The sequence below is a fragment of the Scophthalmus maximus genome, chromosome 13, assembly GCF_022379125.1.
Source record: "Scophthalmus maximus strain ysfricsl-2021 chromosome 13, ASM2237912v1, whole genome shotgun sequence".
NCBI classification, from domain to species: domain Eukaryota; kingdom Metazoa; phylum Chordata; class Actinopteri; order Pleuronectiformes; family Scophthalmidae; genus Scophthalmus; species Scophthalmus maximus.
In genome coordinates, this window is record NC_061527.1 from 6,285,001 (window position 1) to 6,304,758 (window position 19,758).

The 19,758-nt window shown below is 47.4% G+C and overlaps 1 protein-coding gene across 2 annotated transcripts in view; it reads left to right on the forward strand.

Moving 5' to 3' along the window:
* Positions 1–17,913, forward strand: part of ror1 (receptor tyrosine kinase-like orphan receptor 1) — a 113,870-nt gene extending 95,957 nt beyond the window's left edge. For both annotated transcript variants that reach the window (XM_035648413.2, XM_035648414.2), the window contains 8 exons: positions 5,740–5,867; positions 6,983–7,300; positions 7,676–7,921; positions 8,039–8,253; positions 11,119–11,298; positions 12,378–12,605; positions 13,203–13,567; positions 14,207–17,913. In XM_035648413.2, the coding sequence (XP_035504306.1) occupies positions 5,740–5,867; positions 6,983–7,300; positions 7,676–7,921; positions 8,039–8,253; positions 11,119–11,298; positions 12,378–12,605; positions 13,203–13,567; positions 14,207–14,915 (2,389 nt within the window). In that variant the 3' untranslated portion in view covers positions 14,916–17,913. The remainder of the gene's footprint in view (positions 1–5,739; positions 5,868–6,982; positions 7,301–7,675; positions 7,922–8,038; positions 8,254–11,118; positions 11,299–12,377; positions 12,606–13,202; positions 13,568–14,206) is intronic.
* The last annotated feature ends 1,845 nt before the right edge of the window (positions 17,914–19,758 follow it).

Genomic DNA, 19,758 nt, shown 5'->3' on the forward strand with positions numbered 1-19,758 from the left:
CACTTCCAAACACCAGCGTCTGTACGGTGTATCCGGGAGTCGGTCTGTAAATAATATTTATTTGGACTCACTATCTCAAATCAAGGATAATTCAGACCGTGAGCAGTTTCATAAAAGCCTCAGCATCTACGGTCCAGACCCACCGACTGCCTGCTACTGTGTGTGTGTTTTCCGGGACAAAATTCCTCTGCCTGACTGGGAGCGATGCATTTCACATTCCTGGCAACAGAAATAGTTGCTTGTTTTAAAGTAAATACAAGAACTGTCTGCACACACAGTAATTATCATGGGCAGAGATAGCCACCGTGACTTGGACCACATCAGCGCCTTCATATAAAAATGCAGCCCCCTCGGTCAGTCAAATGGGACCACTCCATTGATACCGAGTGGACGCCAATGCGGATGTGTTTGACAATTTAAAAAAAAAAGATCTTGATCTTAATCTGCGGTTGCCAAGCTCAAATCTGTCCGAGCGCACATCTTGTAATGCGAATACTTTATTTCTGGTCGCAATAACTTTGCACAGCAGCGAAATCCTTCTGGATTTGTTTCCCTGGCGTCTAATAAAAACTTCAACTAATGAAAGTATTACTCAAGTTTTCCCCAGTAGTACATGTCCGTTGTGCACAGACGTAAGCCATGCACTGCATCATCGACCAATCGAGTGCATGCAAGTGCTCCGTGCAGGTGGAACACTGTGATAGAGGTTCTCCAGAGAGCCACACAACGATTGCATTAGTTAGTATTCCCGTGTCCTCTCCACATAATCTCTCATCCGTGCTCTCGCTTCCTTCTTTTTATCCCGCTGCACTCTCCAATCGCTCCAACCTTCCCTCTGACAGGAGCTTCTGTTGTTGCATGTCAGTGAACAGTAGTAACACGAGGACCCTGGAGGGCCTTCTCCCCTTTTCTCTCCATCGTATCCTACGAGGCAAGCGCCTCAGTTGCCCCCGCCCCCCCCCCCCCCGCTCGTTGTTCGCTCCCAGCAGCGGTCACGGGCCACTGGCAGCCGCAGACCCCAGTCAACCTCAGCCTCCGGTGGCCGTTTTGGCTCCTTGTCAGTGCGGAGATCATTACGTCCTGCAACCACACATGTATTCTCCACGTCTCCTATGGTAATTCAATTACGCCGTGAGTGTAGGGCGCCCCCGACACACGAATCACTGCCCTGTGGTCTTTGTGCGCCTTTGAAGAATATCAGTGCATTTAGCCGGCAGTGTGCAGATAAGAGTGGGACTTTGGCAACATCCAAAATGTAGGTTTTTGCTGATCATGAAGTCTGTTGCCTTTCAGAATTGTCACACCCACGTCAGCCACCACGCGGTTGTCTGTTGTTTTTTTTGGACTGGTTGTCGGACGCCCCCTCCGTTCACGCATGACATCGTATCACAGAGTCGTATGTCTCAGAGGTCTTTCCTGCAGCACGTCACCTTATCTTCGTCGCCTCTGAGGAAGCAAGAGCTCTTTTGCACCCTTCGCATTCCCGAACCATGCCGCCGTGTTTTAGAGATCTGCAGACATTTTCTTTACAATCGTCTCCCATTGGTATTAGGAATAATTTTCAATTTCGCCGTTTTTTCCTGGCCCGATGTTGGAGAAGTTTCCTGAGGGGCTGAATGTGCGGCTTGAAGGATTAAGATGAATGCAACATAATGAGAATCGTTCACAAAATGGTAAAAAAAAACAACAAAAAAACAGACTATATTCATCTGGGATTCTTTAGTTTAGGGAACAAAGTAATTCAAAAATTGCACACAAAAAACCATGGGCCTTTAAAAACCCGCTCCCTGATATCATTAAAGAGAGCTTCACAACTTCTTCCCAACATTGAAAAGGGAGCTGGGGAAAGAAGCGGCGGGTCATCAATACTCGGGGTCCAGCAGCTGTGGCCCCATGCAGCTCATCTCCTCTTCGCTCAGCGGCCACAGCAGCTCCTGGAAGACGAAACCCCTGACATCCAAGACGCCGCCTTCGTCTCCTCGCCTCCTCAGCTCCTCGCCTCCTCAAGGACGGATCCTTCCCATGTCCCCCTCCAACCAAGAGTGTTGAGTTCCACGACCTCTCGACCCCCCGGAGCTCGTCACAGACCCCCGTCTTTCCCAACCGACCGCTTTACGAAGCGCGCGCCACAGCAGTGGCGTCGCTCACCGTCGATGTTGCTTTTTCAGCGGGATTATGGTCACGCCCTGCCAAAGGACGGGCCGTGTGCTCTCCGCAGAAGGACGACTCAGGACAATCTCCTGCTGCGTTCTTCAAATGTGTAAGGCAAATTTATAGACAAATGTCCGGGCCCAATTTTCAGGACATTTTTCCACAGTTCATGTCGGACAACAGCTCGTGGTGTAAATTGCAAATTGCTAGTTGTTAATGTAATTTTTCCAAATTTCAACACTTAAACAAACTGTCACCATGATTCTAATTTCTGTTACTTGAATTAGCCTAATTTAATTTCTTTTTAAAAGAGAGATTTATTTTTCAAACTAAAAGTTGACTAACATGTAACGACTTTTTCGTCGACTTAAACCAGACTCAGACTATGAAGGATGAACTAAAAATGGGACTAAAACTAATAAGCATTTTCGTCTTAAGACTAAATCTAAAATAGCTTCCAATATGAACACTGAATACATATAATACATTTTGAATACTTGCACTATGCAATTTATGCAAGGAAAAGCACTTTTTAGTAGGATATAGTTTGTTATTGTCGCCTAACTCATCTTTCTTACTCTCCTTGAAGTACTCAAATCTGAAGGACTTGACTTCTAAGTTTCACACTGAACTATTTGTATTTTCTCGCCCAGTTTTATGAAGCGTACTGAAAACTCACAACCTGTCAGGTCGTTGCTGCTTTAAATAGCTTCCTCCAACTTCCCCCGTCTCGAGGTTGTCTCGGGCGCCGCGGCCGCCGTCTGCCTCTCATTGGCACCGCTCAGGTGCAAACGTACGCAGCCATGTGGACGCAAATGGAAAGGGAGGCGTTTGCTGCTAAGCAATTGCTTCCCTGAATAAATAATGAGGCTGGGGAAGAAAAAGAAAAGAAAAGTAATTGGACAGTGATTCAGTGTCCTAAATACCTTGTTTACGTTCTGCGGTGGGGTTCGCCTTTCTGTTTAGATCTGGATTATATTGGTTCTCAGACAGAAAAGCCTCCCCCTTGTAATTACTATTATAAAACATTACACCATAGGGCCCGTGGCGTTGGTGTGTAAAATAAAAAGCCCAAACAGCCATGCACTGTTTACACAAATAGCAACCGCACTTGGCTCTCCCTGCCCTGCCCGGGATGGCTTACACAGACACACAGACACAAATGGATTCCAGGCAAAGATTTTCAGCAAAACCTCCGACGTCTCAGATGTGATTGGGTTTGTGTGCCTTTCTCCTGCCCATTTCTCTCTTTAAACACGCTCTAAGTCATTTGTGCAGACACTTTCATGTGCCTTTTCCGACGCGGCTCCTCAGTCTGATTCCACTGGAGGAAGGGGGGAAAGACGTGGAAATAGAGAAAGCAGCGAAGGGGCGATTTGTCACTTGGACCGAGCAGTTCGGTCGAGGCCGACCGGACTGGCTGGAGTTGTAATTTGCCTGTGGGGATCTGGCTGGGCTGTGGTGGATCATCTCCTCTCCCTTGTCATTTACTTGTCTGTGTGTGGCTTGATGTTAGTGTGTGTGTGTGTATGTGTGTGTGTGTGTGTGTGTGTGTGTGTGTGTGTGTGTACACCGTCTTTGGTGACGCACAACCGAGCGAACCTCTTGGCTGCCTGGATGCGTCTCCAGCCATCACTCTTTATCCTCTGTGTGTGTGTGTGTGTGTGTGTGTGTGTGCGTGTGCGTGTGTGCGTGTGTGTGTGTGCGTGTGTTTCTCATGCTTTAGATGCATGTTGGTATTCTGCTTCATTACAGCCAGGAGGGGTCGCAGCCCCAATCTTTCTTTTTTTCTTTTCTTTTACTGGGAGGCTCTCTTCCAGTTTTTAATACCAGCTGTGATTTACACTTCAGGAAAAAAGAAGCTCTTTGCCATAGGAAAAAGTATATTTGAAGATGCAGCAGTTTGTGGTTCCGATGGAGGGGCGCGAAGCCGTCTGCAGGCGCACCGCAACATGAAGTCACTATTAGCGATATCCACATTTTAGTAGGAAATTACATATTCCAAGGATTAGGCTGTAAACGCAATGTTACAATATCTCTGTGGAGACCAATGCTCTAGCGTGTGTGTCCGTCCGTGTGTGTCTGGAAAGCTCATCTTGATCCGCACAGACGGGGGCAGAGTCAGGGAGCTGACCTTGGCCCTTCAGTCACTTCACACTCCTCGGAGAGAGGGAACCTTGTGACCCCGATCTCACACGCCCCTGCTGTTTGTGTGCCCACAATGCATTCTCATGAGTGTGTGTGTGTGTGTGTGTGTGTGTGTGTGTGCGTTGCCATCTTGCTTTCAGGTGCATCTTTAGAGCATTTTATTGCCCTCTGAGCAGTAATTAGTGTAATTCGCACGTTGTAACGTCCCCTCGTAAAAAGAAAACGTTTTTTCGAAAGCGGCGTACACGGACGGGCGATAATGAAGCATTAAGCCCACGAGGCAGGCAAACTGTTTTTTTTACAGCCAGCCACAAGTTGCAAGTCGCCATTTCGCTGCACTTCCGTCGGTCCAATCGGCCGCTCGGAGCTACGGACTTGCATCTGTCCGCTTAATAGTTTAATTTTGAAGTATTTCACAGTCTCTGTCGGTTTCGAACGGAGAGCTTCTGTTTGCCATTATCTGAAGCATGAGGATGCACTTTTAATCAGCCAGGAGCTACAGCGTGCTTCTCTCGTGTGTGTGTGTGTGTGTGTGTGTGTGTGTGTGTGTGTGTGTGTGTGTGTGTGTGTGTGTGTGTGTGTGTGTGTGCGTGGCATCGTACACCCCCATCCCCTGCGTTCATACTGCGGTTGCTTCTGCTCATCCAGTCCTCATATGGCTCAACTTAAAGCACGTGACACAGTGATCTCACACTGAGCCAGCGGCCTGCGAGTCAGCGTGCGGTTTCTGTGTGTGTCGTGTTTATGTGTGGGAGTGTGTTTTTATAGAATCAGAGAGGTGAGAGATGGATGGAGGCAGATCAAGATGGGAGGCGGGGGGGGGGGGGGGGGGGGGAGGTGCGTCGCTGGAAAAAGAAAGGGAGGAAGAAAGGAAGAACAGCAGGAGCGTAGAATGACCGCGCCAACCTGGGGAAGTAAAATCAGAAAAGACCCATAAAATCGTTGAAGGAGGTAAAAAGCCTTGTTGTTGTGAAAACACGATCATCAACCACTCTCTCTCTCTCTCTCTCTGCGACCATATGTTTCAAATTATGGCCCATGATGAAATCCCTGAGCAATAAACAATAAAGTCAAACAACCAAACATTAATTCTTAATGTGGTTTACATATTTACTGTGAACTTGGGTGTTGGTGGGTGTGTGTTTGTATGTGTGTGTGTGTGTCGGGGGGGAGGGGGGTGACTTGTGTGTGACTTGTCTTTAGTCAAGCAAAAGTCAAACAAAGGGGAAAACTGTTCTTACTGTACCCGCAACAACAAGCGGCTCTTCTTTCCACTGAGGCGCGACCAGCCCCTTGGGTGTGAAGAACAGAGAGACTGACCTCTAGTGGTATTTCTGTGCACTGCAACGAATTTCGGGTCTGGAAACTGTTAACGGCCTCTAAGCATTCCCCTTCTCTCTCCTGCGTCTGCGTTCCTGTACTCTGTGCTGTGTGTCTCAGGGAGGAGTTCGACGAAGAGGGATTCTGCCAACCGTACAGAGGCATCGCCTGCGCACGCTTCATCGGGAACCGCAGCATCTTCGTCGATTCGCTGCAGATGCAGGGCGAGATCGAGACCCAGATCACAGGTGAGAGGGAGGCGTGGGTGGGTACAAACTGGTATTTTGCAGATTTTCTAAACGTGTTCTGTATAGTTTAGATTTTTCTGATGCATCACGCACGTGCGATTACTGCGCAGGAGGAACAAAACAGAACATCACATGTGGAGTTCAAAGGAAGTTCAGCAGGGTCACCACTGTGTGTGTGTGTGTGTGTGTGTGTGTGTGTGTGTGTGTGTGTGTGTGTGTGTGTGTGTGTGTGTGTGTGTGTGTGTGTGTGTGTGTGTGTGTGTGTGTGTGTGTGTGTGTGTGTGTGTGTGTGTGTGTGTGTGTGTGTGTGTGTGTGTGTGCGTGTGTGTGGCAGCGCACATGGCCCAACATGCTGCACTTCTCTCACACTGTTCTACACGTCTGCGTCTGTGCTCGCGTGTTTTTGTTTTGTGTGCTTGCATTGCAATATGTCCTGGGGGGTCAGTTTTGTGTGTATATGTTGTTAAATACATCCGTGCAGCTGTCAGCCCCAGTCCCAGTTTCTGGGACAACAGGGCCATGAACCCAGTCTCCACAACATCAAGGACAAGTGATAATTAAGATTTATGACTCATTTCACACGGCCAGAAAATTCAGAAGCCATCCACCATCTAAACTTTATCGTCACCTCTACTCATGTTTATTGTCATTTTATCCGAGCATCGTGTGCCGTCGAAGCGTCTGGACGATAGCCAAAACTTTATTCATCTACTTTTTAAATCGCTTGTCCTCTCCTCCAACCCCTCCCCCCCTCCGACAGATCGGCCTTCCTGGCAGTGTCAACCGCAGAAAAGCATATGTTTGCAATAAACGGCCAGAACGTCTATGAATCATGCGTTTAATGCTGCAGCTTTCGTTGTCAGTCCCCGTCTTTGATGTGTGTGGATGCTTAGTTAGTTGCAAATGTGAGCACGGGATGGTTAACTCATCTAGAAGCACGGAATCAACTAATATCTCAGATAAATCAGTCTTTTATCATTCAAACAACAATTAAAAATAGAAACTTGCTAAATTGCTGAATTTACAGATACACTTTTACCCTACACTATTTCAAAGACGTTGACGAAAGTGATCTTTGTCTGTTCTGATGCCACCTTGGCCTCCCTCGTTCCCAGCGGCCTTCACCATGATCGGGACGTCCAACCATTTGTCCGACCGCTGCTCCCAGTTTGCCATCCCCTCCCTCTGCCACTTCGCCTTCCCGACGTGCGACCGCAGCTCGGGGGCCGACAAGCCGCGGGACCTGTGCAAGGACGAGTGCGAGATCCTGGAGAACGACCTGTGCAAGACGGAGTACATCATCGCCCGCTCGAACCCCATAATCCTGAAGACACTGAAACTGCCCAACTGCGACGACCTGGCCGCCTCGGACAGTCCGGAGGCTGCCAACTGTCTGAGGATCGGCATCCCAATGGCCGAGCCCATCAACAAGAGTAAGACCCGTTCGCCGGCTCGTTACACGACTTTGTTTATTGCTTCTGCTTCTTAATACTGCTCATTATTAATGTGTGGGGAGTTGTATACCTGTGGCCTCTGTTGTAGTTGCTAAGAGGAGCAATTCTGGAAACATTTTAGTTTTTGGTGGGTCCAAGTATGATCTGATAGGAGAATAAAATGCATCGGCCAAGTATGATTAAACGTAGCACAAGAACAATTTTCAATTTGGGGATTTATCTCCTGTTTCTTCTCTCGAGGGGAATGATTTTAATAATTTAGCCTGTGAACCAGTAAACCTTTGGCAGATATGCGTGAACAAAAATGAGTCAAAGCGGTTAATCGAAGTTTCCTTCTTTTGTCTCACTTCCCAGATCACAAGTGTTACAACAGCAGCGGGGCCGACTACCGCGGGACGGTCAGCGTGACCAAGTCGGGCCGCCAGTGTCAGCCGTGGAACTCCCAGTACCCACACAGCCACACCTACCTGGCCCTCCGCTACCCGGAGTTGAACGGGGGACACTCGTACTGCCGCAACCCGGGGAACAAACACGAGGCCCCCTGGTGCTTCACTCTGGACGAGGGGGTCCGCATGGAGCTGTGCGACATACCCATCTGCGGTGAGGGGCCGGAGTGTGTTCACGTCTCCGTCACACGCGCAGGTGAAACAGAGTCGTGCAGCAATCGTTAGCTCTGACATTATTTCCTCTGTCTCTCCGCTCCGTCCCGTACCGTAGACCACAAGGACAAGTCTGGCGGCGGCAACATGGAGATCTTGTACATCCTGGTTCCCAGTGTGGCCATCCCGCTGGCCATCGCCCTGCTGTTCTTCTTCATCTGTGTGTGCCGCAACAACCAGAAGTCGCCCAGGCCTCCCGCGCCGCGCCAGCCCAAACCAGTGCGCGGGCAGAACGTGGAGATGTCCATGCTCAGCACCGCGTACAAGCCGAAGGTAGAGAGCAGCGCCGCCGCGGCACGTGACTCTTTCTGTGCCTTTTCTGAGCTCGTAGAATCATCGACCTGTATACGATGGACAAGGTACACCTCGGCTGCGCCTCAGACCGCTGTACCGCCGCGACAGGAAAAAGCTGGAGTGTAGAACATTCACACAGTGCGTGCGTGTGGAAATTCTCCGTCTCAGCCAAAGCCTCAGATCTCTATCGTCCGCAGGTCCAGGAGAGTTCAGCTCTGCAGCTCTTTCCCTTTGTTTATCTCTCCCCCACTGTGTCTGTTCCTCACAGTCCTCTCTCACCTAGTCCATCTTTCTTTCTTTTGTTGCTCTTCCCCTGTCTCTCCCCTCCATCCTTTCACCCCTCTCTATTTAATCCTTCCTCCTCCTCCTCCTTCCCCCCCTCCTCCTCCTTTCACAGAACTTCTTTGTAATGTAGATTATCGGCCCTCTGCTCTGCCAGTAAACACACAGCTCCCATTAGGATCTGGATCATATTTCTCCGAAGGCTGCACACTCGCATATCGTATCATGCCTGTTTATCTTTTTTTCCCCACATAATGTTGGTGGTGGGTGGGTGGGTGGAGGGCTGGTGGCGGTTATCCAGACAGCGCGACTGCTTGTGCAAAACCAGGGCTGACGCTCAAGGTAATGTGTATGATATTACCATCTGCAGCTGTAGAGAGGTCCCGCATAATGTCACAGAAGCATCAGAAGCCATTAATATCTCTGGTTTATTTTTCGTTTTTTGGGGGGAATGGTGAAAACAATAAATTTCACCGACCTAAAAACGGGAATCATTCCTGGCTGAGTTAAGATGACGACATTGAATCTGCGAAGAGTCGAGTTGACCTTACATCAAACCAGGTTTGCGAGAGTGACAGCCATGCAGTTATGGATTTAGATATTGTTCACAGATATCAGGCTGCATAACCATCCAAGCTTTGTTTTCCAGTTCATACATCTAGCTTGGTCCCTAGCTGTTATAACCTTTAAGACTTGTTATGGATTTAAGTGTAATTTCTACCTTTTTAAAGGGATTTGATGAGTGGTAAATTATGTATGATATTGCCAAGGTGAGTCTCCTTCTTCTCTTCGGGTTAGGCCGCTACCCAGCAGGCTTTGCTCCAGGGGTCACCCAGGGGCCACTGCCTGTGACAATCCATTTAGACACACATAAACACACACGCACACGCGCACAAACCTGCGGTGGTGTAAGGAGGATCTGAGGGTTTGGGTGTTGGGGGGGCGGTGGGGAAGAAGGGCTGAAACAAACCCATAACTTAAAACATCTGTCTCTCATAACATGAGCAGGGCGCACACTCCTCCCATACGCACAATCTAATACACAATCAGAAAAGCACACACACACACACACACACACACACACACACACACACACACACACACACACACACACACACACACACACTCACTCACTCACTCACTCACCACCCCCCTCAAAGCTCATAAAGGCGTGTGTGTGTGTGTGTGTGTGTGTGTGTGTGTGTGTGTGTGTGTGTGTGTGTGTGTGTGTGTGTGTGTGTGTGTGTGTGTGTGTGTGTGTGTGTGTGTGTGTGTGTGTGTGTGTGCTCACCAAGGAATTTCTTGAGTTCCTGGAATCTGAAAATCTTTGCCAACCTCTCCTCACCTTTTATCTTCTCCCAAGTACAGTCACATACTCACACACTCTCTCTCACACACACACACACACACACACACACACACACACACACACACTCACAAAATCCCCACTCCCTCTGTTTCTGAGATCACCTGCACAGCTCTTAGATATGAGAGTTTTGCTGGAGTCACCAAGGAAAAGCAATCAAACCCAAGAAGTTCTTTGTGCACATGTACATATTCAATGTTGGACATTAAGTTTCTTCAAATTGTGCACTTCTTTAAGCAAAAACAAACGAACAGAAGCTCACGTTTTAAATATCTACGCTGGTTTTGGATCTGTAGCATTGTGGTTTCAAAAAACCGCCCAGCAAAAGATGTAAATCTGTAAGAGTAGGTTATATATATATAGATCGTTTGACTTTTAAAGTAATTTTCTTTAAATAAAAAACTGTCACTTTATTTTATTTTTTTTAGCAAATATTACTGCTCATGTTCAATGTAATGAATGAAATCAGTGCAACATGAGATGTTTGGTTAATAGTCAACAAGACAGTGGAGTTGAAAATATATCACCAGATATCATTTTTTAACTCGGGCATATGTCTTTCCTCACAATGCAAATCCTCATTGTTTACATGAAATCTTCGCCCACTGGAACTCATTGCTCGCCCTGCTTGAAACCCCACAGCTTAAGATTTAGCTCTACAAATAAACCTGACGGGCACGAAAGACTGAGAAAAAAGCCAGTGCCAAAGCTCTCGCTGTTATTTCTGCAGCTGATTCTACAGTTTTACTGGCAAAAGGGTTAATTGCTCCGTCCCGAATGCTGCTTACATGTCGAATAAATTACATCTTTAATCTGCCAGATTTTCGCCTTTTTCCCACATTGCTTTCCAAAGGCTTACGGGGAGTCATTAGGGCCTTGACGTGATGGACTGAGTCTGACCGGGACAGTTACTGCGTCAACTCTCCAGAATATTTATTATTTCGTTCACACACTGACACGCTCAAACACACATTTGCTGTTGCATCAGGCCAGTTCGCCTGCAACGAATTAAGAAGCAGCGATTGTTAACCTCACGCCGACATTTTCACTTTTCAACAAGTGAGTGATGATGGTGAGGAAAGAGCATTTGCCCGACAAAGTAAATAATGGTGTAATTGTTTCTGTCACATCACTCCTGAGCTCAATTCTCCCCCCTTTTTTTCCTTTCCCCCTCTCTTCCCTGTCTCTCTCGGCAGAGCAAGGCCAAAGAGCTCCCGTTGTCGGCCGTGCGCTTCATGGAGGAGCTCGGAGGGTGCACCCTGGGGAAGATCTACAAGGGTCACCTGTATCTACCCGGCATGGACCAGGCACAGCTTGTGGCCATAAAGACCCTGAAGGATCTCTCCAGTACCCAGCAGTGGGGCGACTTCCAGCAGGTGCAGAATAAAATGCGTCCACGGAAAAGCTTTAATTCACTTGACCAATTTTGCATACTTTCAAAGAAATACTTAAAGGGGCGGTAGGCGATTCTAAAGCAATACACGTTTTGCAGAAATCTGTGAATATTTCCTCACCGTCCGTAAGCTGTCGCCTTTTTGTTTTCGATTTACTTTTTGTTTTTTTATTATCGAAAACAAAAAAATGCTGCGGCCCGCACCACGCAACACTTGAAGAGCAGTTTGTGAACAGTTTGGCCTAGTGGTCAGTGCGTCGGACTCCCGTACCGGCCCATCCAGAGCAGTAAATTCGCAACAATAACTGAGAGAGACAAAAAGCTTTCTCCTCAATTGCGTACTGCCCCTTTAAGTGTCTATTGAATACATCCATCTATAAAAGAGATGGGATACCTTAAGTAGCTTAGAAAGGAAGAAAATAGTAACCTTTAAAGCAACTCTTAATAAGAATACATTGCTTTTAACTGGTAAATGTGTGTGAATTGGTAAAAGGAAATGTGAGTCTAAAACGCTGCTGTTTGTACAAGACAACTTTCCCTTTGGAAAAGTTCAGTCTCCCACACGAGCCTCGGGGAGCATGACTTGTTATATTTCCACGGAAGGATGTACCAGAGACTGTATGTGGCAAGAAAAATAATCACTGAACAGTCGATTGAATTTGCTTGAACTAGTTCCGAAAATAAACTGTGACTCCGGGCAGGTTGTCCAGAAACATTCAGAGATTGTGAAGGAGGATTGAAATAAATCACTTGGGTAAATTATGATCCTCCCTTTTCCATTTGCAGCGGGGCGAGGCAGAGGTCTGACATTTAAAGTGACATCTAAACCCAAAATCTGATTTTTGGGTCTGAAGCAATCGCCCACCGTAGTGCAAATAGATCCATTATGAAGCAAACTTCTCTCTGCCATCTTTAAAAGCCACATTGCTTCAGACCCCATAGATAAATGCAGATGGAGTATCACTTCAAAGAGCCTCTCCAACTTTCTTCCCCTACTAATCTTTGTTGGGCCGTCTTCCTTCTTTTTACTGAAAACATGACTTATCCGGTTTCCCAACACAGGAGGCGGCAGTGCTGACGGAGCTGCAACACCCAAATGTGGTGTGCCTGCTGGGCGTGGTGACGCAGGAGCAGCCCGTCTGCATGCTGTTCGAGTTCCTCCCTCAAGGGGACCTGCACGAGTTCCTCATCATGCGCTCGCCGCACTCCGACGTGGGCTGCAGCAGCGACGAGGACGGCACGGTGAAATCCAGCCTGGACCACGGAGACTTCCTGCATATGTCCATACAGGTGGGCTGTCAGAGAACTTAGTGCGCCGCTTTCACGCCCGGCGGTTTTTTAAGCATCTGATTCAACAGGCTCGCCTTGATTTCTCGCGGGCTAAATATCTAGACGAAATTGGTGACTCACAGCCAATCAGAGCGCAGGAATGTGAGCAGGATGAAACTGAAGAGCGGGAGGGTCATTTTTGACAAATTTTAATGGCCAGTTTTGCAGCAATACGATTGTCTGTGTGTGGAGAGTTGTGTATCTGTCTCTTGGTGTGCGTAATCACATTTACCATTGTGTTAAGGATTCTGAAAATGTGAACAGGAATCTGCAAATCTGCTGCAAGGGGAGGTCAGACAATGACGTACTGTACAGCTACAGAAGCTTTTGGGTTTTTCCCAGTCACGTTTACATCCATATACATACATCCAGTCATGTGTTGTGAACTGCACGGCGATCTGACAACTTTGAAACTTGTGTAGTCTGAACTTGGCCTAAGTTGAGTGCATCTTGTCCAATTTGATCATCTAAAATTAACAACTTGCTCCTTTCAATGCGTAGTTTACATCTAACAAATCCCTAAATTGTCGTTGTTTTGTTCAAACGAATGTGGTGCAGGTGGCTGCTGGGATGGAGTACTTGGCCAGTCACTTCTACATCCATAAAGACCTCGCCGCCCGGAACGTCCTGGTGGGCGAGCAGCTCCACGTCAAGATCTCCGACCTGGGCCTCTCGCGAGAGATCTACTCCTCCGACTACTTCTGCATCCAGCCCAAAATGCTGCTGCCCATCCGCTGGATGTCCCCCGAGGCCATGACCTACGGCAAGTTCACCAGCGACTCGGACATCTGGTCCTTCGGAGTCGTGCTGTGGGAGATCTTCAGCTACGGCCTGCAGCCCTACTACGGCTTCTCCAACCAGGAAGTGATGGAGATGGTGAGAAAGAGACAGCTGCTGCCCTGCCCCGAGGACTGCCCGCCAAGGTGGGTTCATGTTGTTGTATCTTCCGTGTTGTGAGTGGTACGGCAACACCTTCTTAACCTTCAGTTCCATATTCACAGCGCTAAGATTTTTCTTGAGGAGGCATTATTCCCTTTGAGTAGACACAAAGTTATAGTCGAGATAAAGGCACGGAGGGAGAGAGAGTGTGTTATGACATAATCAAACAGTAACAGGTAAACAATACTCACTAGGCCACCAGATGCCCAACATTCAGAGGTTTAGAGCCTTGTGTGATTTTGAGATTATAATGCTCAAGAATACCGTGATATTGATTTTCAAATGTGTACTTGTTCTCACCTCTAAAAACAAACACCGTGCACAAAAAAGTTTTATAGAATTCATCGCAATGTATCGTGTAATATTTAAGTATTTGTTCACAATATTCTAATTCATAACAAAACAATTATTTTGGGTCTTTATTGAGATTTTATGTTTTAAAACTAGCTTCAAAATGGTTTGGTGGGAGAGGTTCCTGGACTCAAATTAGGGGTTTTGGGGGGGTGCTCTCTTCTGTTAGAGCTTTAATAAAATATTATTTTAAGAGAGTGGAGTTTTCTTGGATTTTAATTCAAAGTACTTAAAATCATTTTGTTTTGTTGTCTGATTCTTTTACCCCTCAGGTTCTATGGCTTGATGACCGAGTGTTGGCAGGAGGGACCAGGACGTAGGCCGAGGTTCAAGGACATCCACACCCGCCTGAGGGCCTGGGAGGGGCTGTCGTCCCACGCCAGTTCCAGCACTCCCTCTGGCGGCGGAGGCAACGCCACCACCCAGACCACCTCGCTCAGTGCCAGCCCCGTCAGCAACCTCAGCAACCCCCGGTACGCCGCCGCTGCCGCCGTCGCCGCCGCGGGATACCTCTACCCGCCCCAGGCCATGACCTCGCCAGGCCAGATGGGTCCCATGACGGCCTGGGCGCCCATGGCCGTGTCCCAGACCCACCAGCGCTTTATCCCCGTCAACGGATACCCCATCCCCACGGGATACGCAGCTTTTCCTGCCCACTTCGCTCCCCCTGCTCCGCCCGCCCGGGTAATCCAGCATCACCTGCCTCCTCCGAAGAGCCGCTCCCCCAGCAGCGCGAGCGGCTCCACCAGCACGGGCCACGTCAGCGGCGTGCCCTCCACCACGGGCTCCAACCACGACGCCAACGCGCCGCTGCTCTCCCACTGCATCATGCCGGGCGGCGGCGGGGCGGCTCAGATGTACGGACACATTTCTCAGAAGGGGGTGGGACAGCTGGACCACGGATCGCAAACGTCGGCGCTGCTCAACGCAGATTCTGACGTGCTCATGTACAACGACTCGGTCATCACCGCAGACCTGTAGATAGACAGACAGGACACTCGCCTGATATTATAGCGCTCCTCTGGTCACGCAGGGACCGAACGGAACCAGGTCTGGAAGCACGTGTGGGCGTGCGAGAGACACAGCCGCAGCTACACAAGTATATACACAGCTGTTTGACTTTTCAACGCCTTACTGTTTAAAGCAAGTGTACTCCACCACCACGGTTTGAAAACGTTATTATTTTAACCTCTGTGTAAATACGGTACATACGTCCCGAATGGACGGAATACAAAGATATATATTCCAAAGAACGTTTTATCATGGAAAACACTTTAACGGTGAAAGAGTAGCAAGTCCATCCTGTGTCAACTCAAAGGACCGTTTCCTGCGGGACGTCAAGGAGACACTGACGTGACCCATCATCGTGACCTTCAGGTCCCCTCGCAGCTGCGGTGCGACTTGCCCGCTTCTGGACATCGGAATGGACAAAAGTGTGCTGTACATTAAAGCTTGTACAGGAAAAGACAATTGAGCAAGAATGGACGGCAGCCTGATCAAACCCAGAGGTGTGGTGGACAGAGGACCAGCACCGAACCCCCCCCCCCCCCAACAAACACAGCCGTCCTGGAGCTGGACCCTGGCGCTAAACTTTTTGCAGCATTTTACACGCCTGTTACACGGGAGCTCTCCAATCGAAGCGGCAGAATCTGAAACAATGGTCATTGTTCGAGCGCACTCCTTTCAGAGGTGACAACCGAATGTTTTTGTGCAAACTCAAACATGACTGTCTGAGACTTCGCCAACTCGGACGCAGGCCTCTTTGCCTTCTTCAAACCTCAGTGTACTGCAATCTGCCCAGGCTGAGGAACAAGGTTTTGTGCGTGTGTGTGTGTGTGTGTGTGTGTGTGTGTGTGTGTAGTTTCTTTTTTATTTTGGTGTGTGTGTGTGTGTGTGTGTGTGTGGATTGAACAGTAAACGCTGCATCAGCCGTCCATTCTCCCGTCCTTCCTCGCTATTCGTCTCTGTGCTCGCGTCATCATTTGTCCGTCTGCTTATCTCGCCGTCTCTATCTTCCAAGCCCCCGGCAAACATGGCGTCCGACTTCAAAGCTGGCAGCAGAGAACCGCCTCCACGTCTACACATCGAAAAAAATCTCACACCGCTCGTATCCTCATGTCCTCGACAGGCACCCCCACAGCCAAACTGGACCGCTCTCACTGGCAAACACTCTCAATCCACCACACGAGGGCCGGGGTCAGTTTTACCGTTCAACAACTGACTGCTGACATTTCGTCACGCGCGTAAAGAATTTTAATGTACATTGGATTTTTTTTTTTTGATATTTTGGAGATTTTAGGAGGGGTTTTTTTTGTTTTTAGTTTTTTCATTGTCTAAATTTTGAAGGAGTTTACAGATTTTATTCACAGGGCTTTGTCTTTATATCTCTGTCCTCTACTTTCCTTGTTTTTTATGGCGTCTGTATTGTGTAAAAAAAATAAAAACCATTCGAGACATGGAGGAATGAAAGTACACAAAACGGGGAGGATAAAAATACATAAAACTCATAACAGGTAGTGCTGTAATTAAGGAAAAAGACGGGGACAGATTGTGCAGAGAGGTGTGTGTGTGTATGTTCTTATCAGGTTCTTATCTGGTTCTGTATCAGTATGGTTTGGATGCATTTACCCGTGTAATTCCTTAATGATATGAAGTTGTGTGCGTGTGTGTGTGTGTGTGTGTGTGCGTGAGCGTTCGTGCGTGCGTGCGTGTGTGTGTGAGTGTGAGTGTGTGTATGTGTGTGTGTTAACGACTAACTCTCAGTCCTGTGATCACGTGATGCTGTCATGACGATGGTTGATTAGATGGCTAATGGCTAAATATGATGCTCTTGTCATTGATAGAATCAGCTGTAGTAATGGAACAGTTTGTAATGTCAGCCCTGAGGAATCCCACAGTATCTGTGTTAGGAGACAATCATTGGTTTTCGGTCATTCGAAAGAAAAAAAGTAAAGTTTAACCGCACGTGTTGCACTCCTGTTGTTTACAGATCTTTGTGTCACCAATCATCAGCGACAGTTGTTAATCAAGCACATACTTTGCACGCGACACGAGGATATTCCGAAGCCCAGTTGAATCAGCCTAACACAGTGCATTGTGGTCTTTGGGAAGATGTTCGCCACGCGTCGATGAACACGACTGTAATCTATTCACTTCAGTATTCAGTCTGAGGTCACAGCAAGAAAAACAGCAGCTGCTCATACTCGACGGAAGCGTTGAAATCAAAATATATTCCATCCACCTCAGTCAGGCTACACGGCTCATCCCTGCAGGGGTTGCGGTCAGGCCGGAGCTCGACCCAGGCAACGTTGGGTGAGAGGGGGAACGGGGGCCACACCCCTGTACCGGTCGCCAGCGTATCTCAGGGCGAGCCTCAGTCAACCCCCGAGATAATTTATTCAACCCAAATCTCTTCAACTTAGAAGCTGATCGTCTGCCTTGAGCGGCATGAGACGGAGGAGACTTTGCTTCCGCCTTCGGGTGACGAGACTTGTTCCCCGTGTCGCAATCCAGTCCAAAAATGATTTTCCATCAAGTTTTCATTCCGTTGCTGTCTCACGTCTCTGTCCTGTGTCCATCGTTTCCCTACCCTGAAGCAGATCGAGCTACCTAGGCATCTGAGTTCAGACACGTGACCTTCTAAACGTCAAGGACGCACGTGTGCTGCTCTGACAGTGCGAAAACCACTTGTACACAAGACTGTGAATCGTAATCAAGTCTAGGTACGTTTGTATTTGGCAAAAAGCGAATCATTTTTGTACTTTCTTTTACTCTAGATCCTTTTTTTTTTCTTTTTCTTTTTTTTCAAAAAACAACCTAAAAACATACTTTTAGAATTTAACAACGGTGTGCCCATCAGAAGGTTTACGTTCTTCTCCTTTTGACCGAGAGAGGCCTTTGTCTTTGTATCATGTCTGAACATTTTTGCACAGATGTTTTGTATTGCAAAATCATGTATTAAATGATGTTGTTTGGTTAAGCTTGCCGTCAGTGATGTGATCATTACTTTATAGATATCCACAGAGTTGTAATGGCAGTGGGAATCCACCAGGTGACACCAAATCACCTTCACCGTGATTTCTTTCGATTTCTTTTTTTCATTGAAATTCTTTGCCTCATCGTCTCAGTGACCGTCGCCGGCCAGGTGGTGGCGCCCTTCAGCTGTGTGTGTGTGTGTGTGTGTGTTTGTGTACGTGTGTGTACATGTGTGTGTATGTGTATGTGTGTACGTGTGTGTGTGTGTGTGTGAGAGTGTGTGTTTGTGTGTGTGTGAGTGTGTGTGTGCGTGTGTGTGTGTTTGAAAACAGCTGGAAATAATATTAGTGCAGCTAGAATTTGGCCAAAGATGGAAAGGTGACTCAAAGTATAGTGTAGCTCTGTGCTTGCTTGTGTGTGTGTATTTTCTCTCTCATTTCCTGCTCAAAGTCACATTTTGCACTTTGAATGAGCCATGTGGCATGTGTGTGTGTGTGTGTGTGTGTGTGTGTGTGTGTGTGTGTGTGTGTGTGTGTGTGTCACTGTGTGTGTGTGTGTGTGTGTGTGTGTGTGTGTGTGAGAGAGAGAGAGAGTAGAGCCACGGCTACGTCCACACTCATACATTTCCGTTACCAGTGCTGCATACACACCGTATATGTGTGTGCATATAAACATAACAGGAATCTATATCACTGCACACACCATACATATAAATATTGTTATTTAATTTTGGTTGATCTAAATACAGTTTTTTTTATAAACCATTACATTACTCCTTTATATACAGCTGGATACCAACCTAAGGGTTGGCCCCCTCCTCAGGGGTCACCAGATAAATCTGAGGGGTCATAAGATTATGGTAGGAAATGCTAAAGAATGGTCTGCAAAAATGTTGTATTCTGTTCTTTTACAAACTTTCCTTTTTCAAGACACTACATTTCTGAAAGAAGTCGCAAGGCAAAAAATACATCTGTAATGATGCATTTTTACTTTACAAGATTATCATATGTGTTTTATATAAAATCCCAATCTGAAATGTAACCAGTAAATGTATTTAGTAATACGTGAGTAATACGTGCAAAAATGACTGGTGGAGTAGAGGCATAAAGTAGGATAAAACAGTGTAGTACAGTATAGTTACGCCCAATCACTGCTAAATGAACATAAACATCCCACTCTCTGAATCTGAATGATAGCTGCAGTGGGAATGGGTGTGTCCTGCCCCAATACTAAAAATCCCCTTTCGGTTCAAAGCCAGAACCTTCCTGCGACCTGACCCGTGTCCCCTAGGAAGACCGCTCCCTTCCCACCAATGAGCAGGCGAGACCCCCGGGGCCGCTCAGGCTGATGTCCCGTAATGGGCGTCGAAAGTAGAGAAGAATGAACGTCTTTGGCTTAAAGCTGGAGAGATTGATGAATGAAGGAGATGGACTCAGGTAGAGCGGAGTGAACGGCTGAGAGGGATAATGTGTATCTTCTGAGCACAGCAGACAGTGAAGGGATCACTGGGTTTAAACGAGTGTCCGCTCTGTAATCACGTGTTCGTGGGCACAACATGTAAACGGAAAGACATTGTTAGACGTTGGACAAATACACGGCATGATTATGTTCAGCTTTTCTTATTGCACGTGTCCTGCAGGTCATACAAATGCGTTGGATGCATTTCTTTATAAAACATTTGCAAAGCAGAGTTAAAAAAATATATATATATATATATATATATATATATATTTAACATGTATGTACATCCCAGTGTCTTCACTCACATCCTTCTTCTTATCCTTTTATCTGTAACGTTCACACATGTCTACGTGTGTGTGTGTGTGTGCGTGTGTGTGTGTGTGTGTGT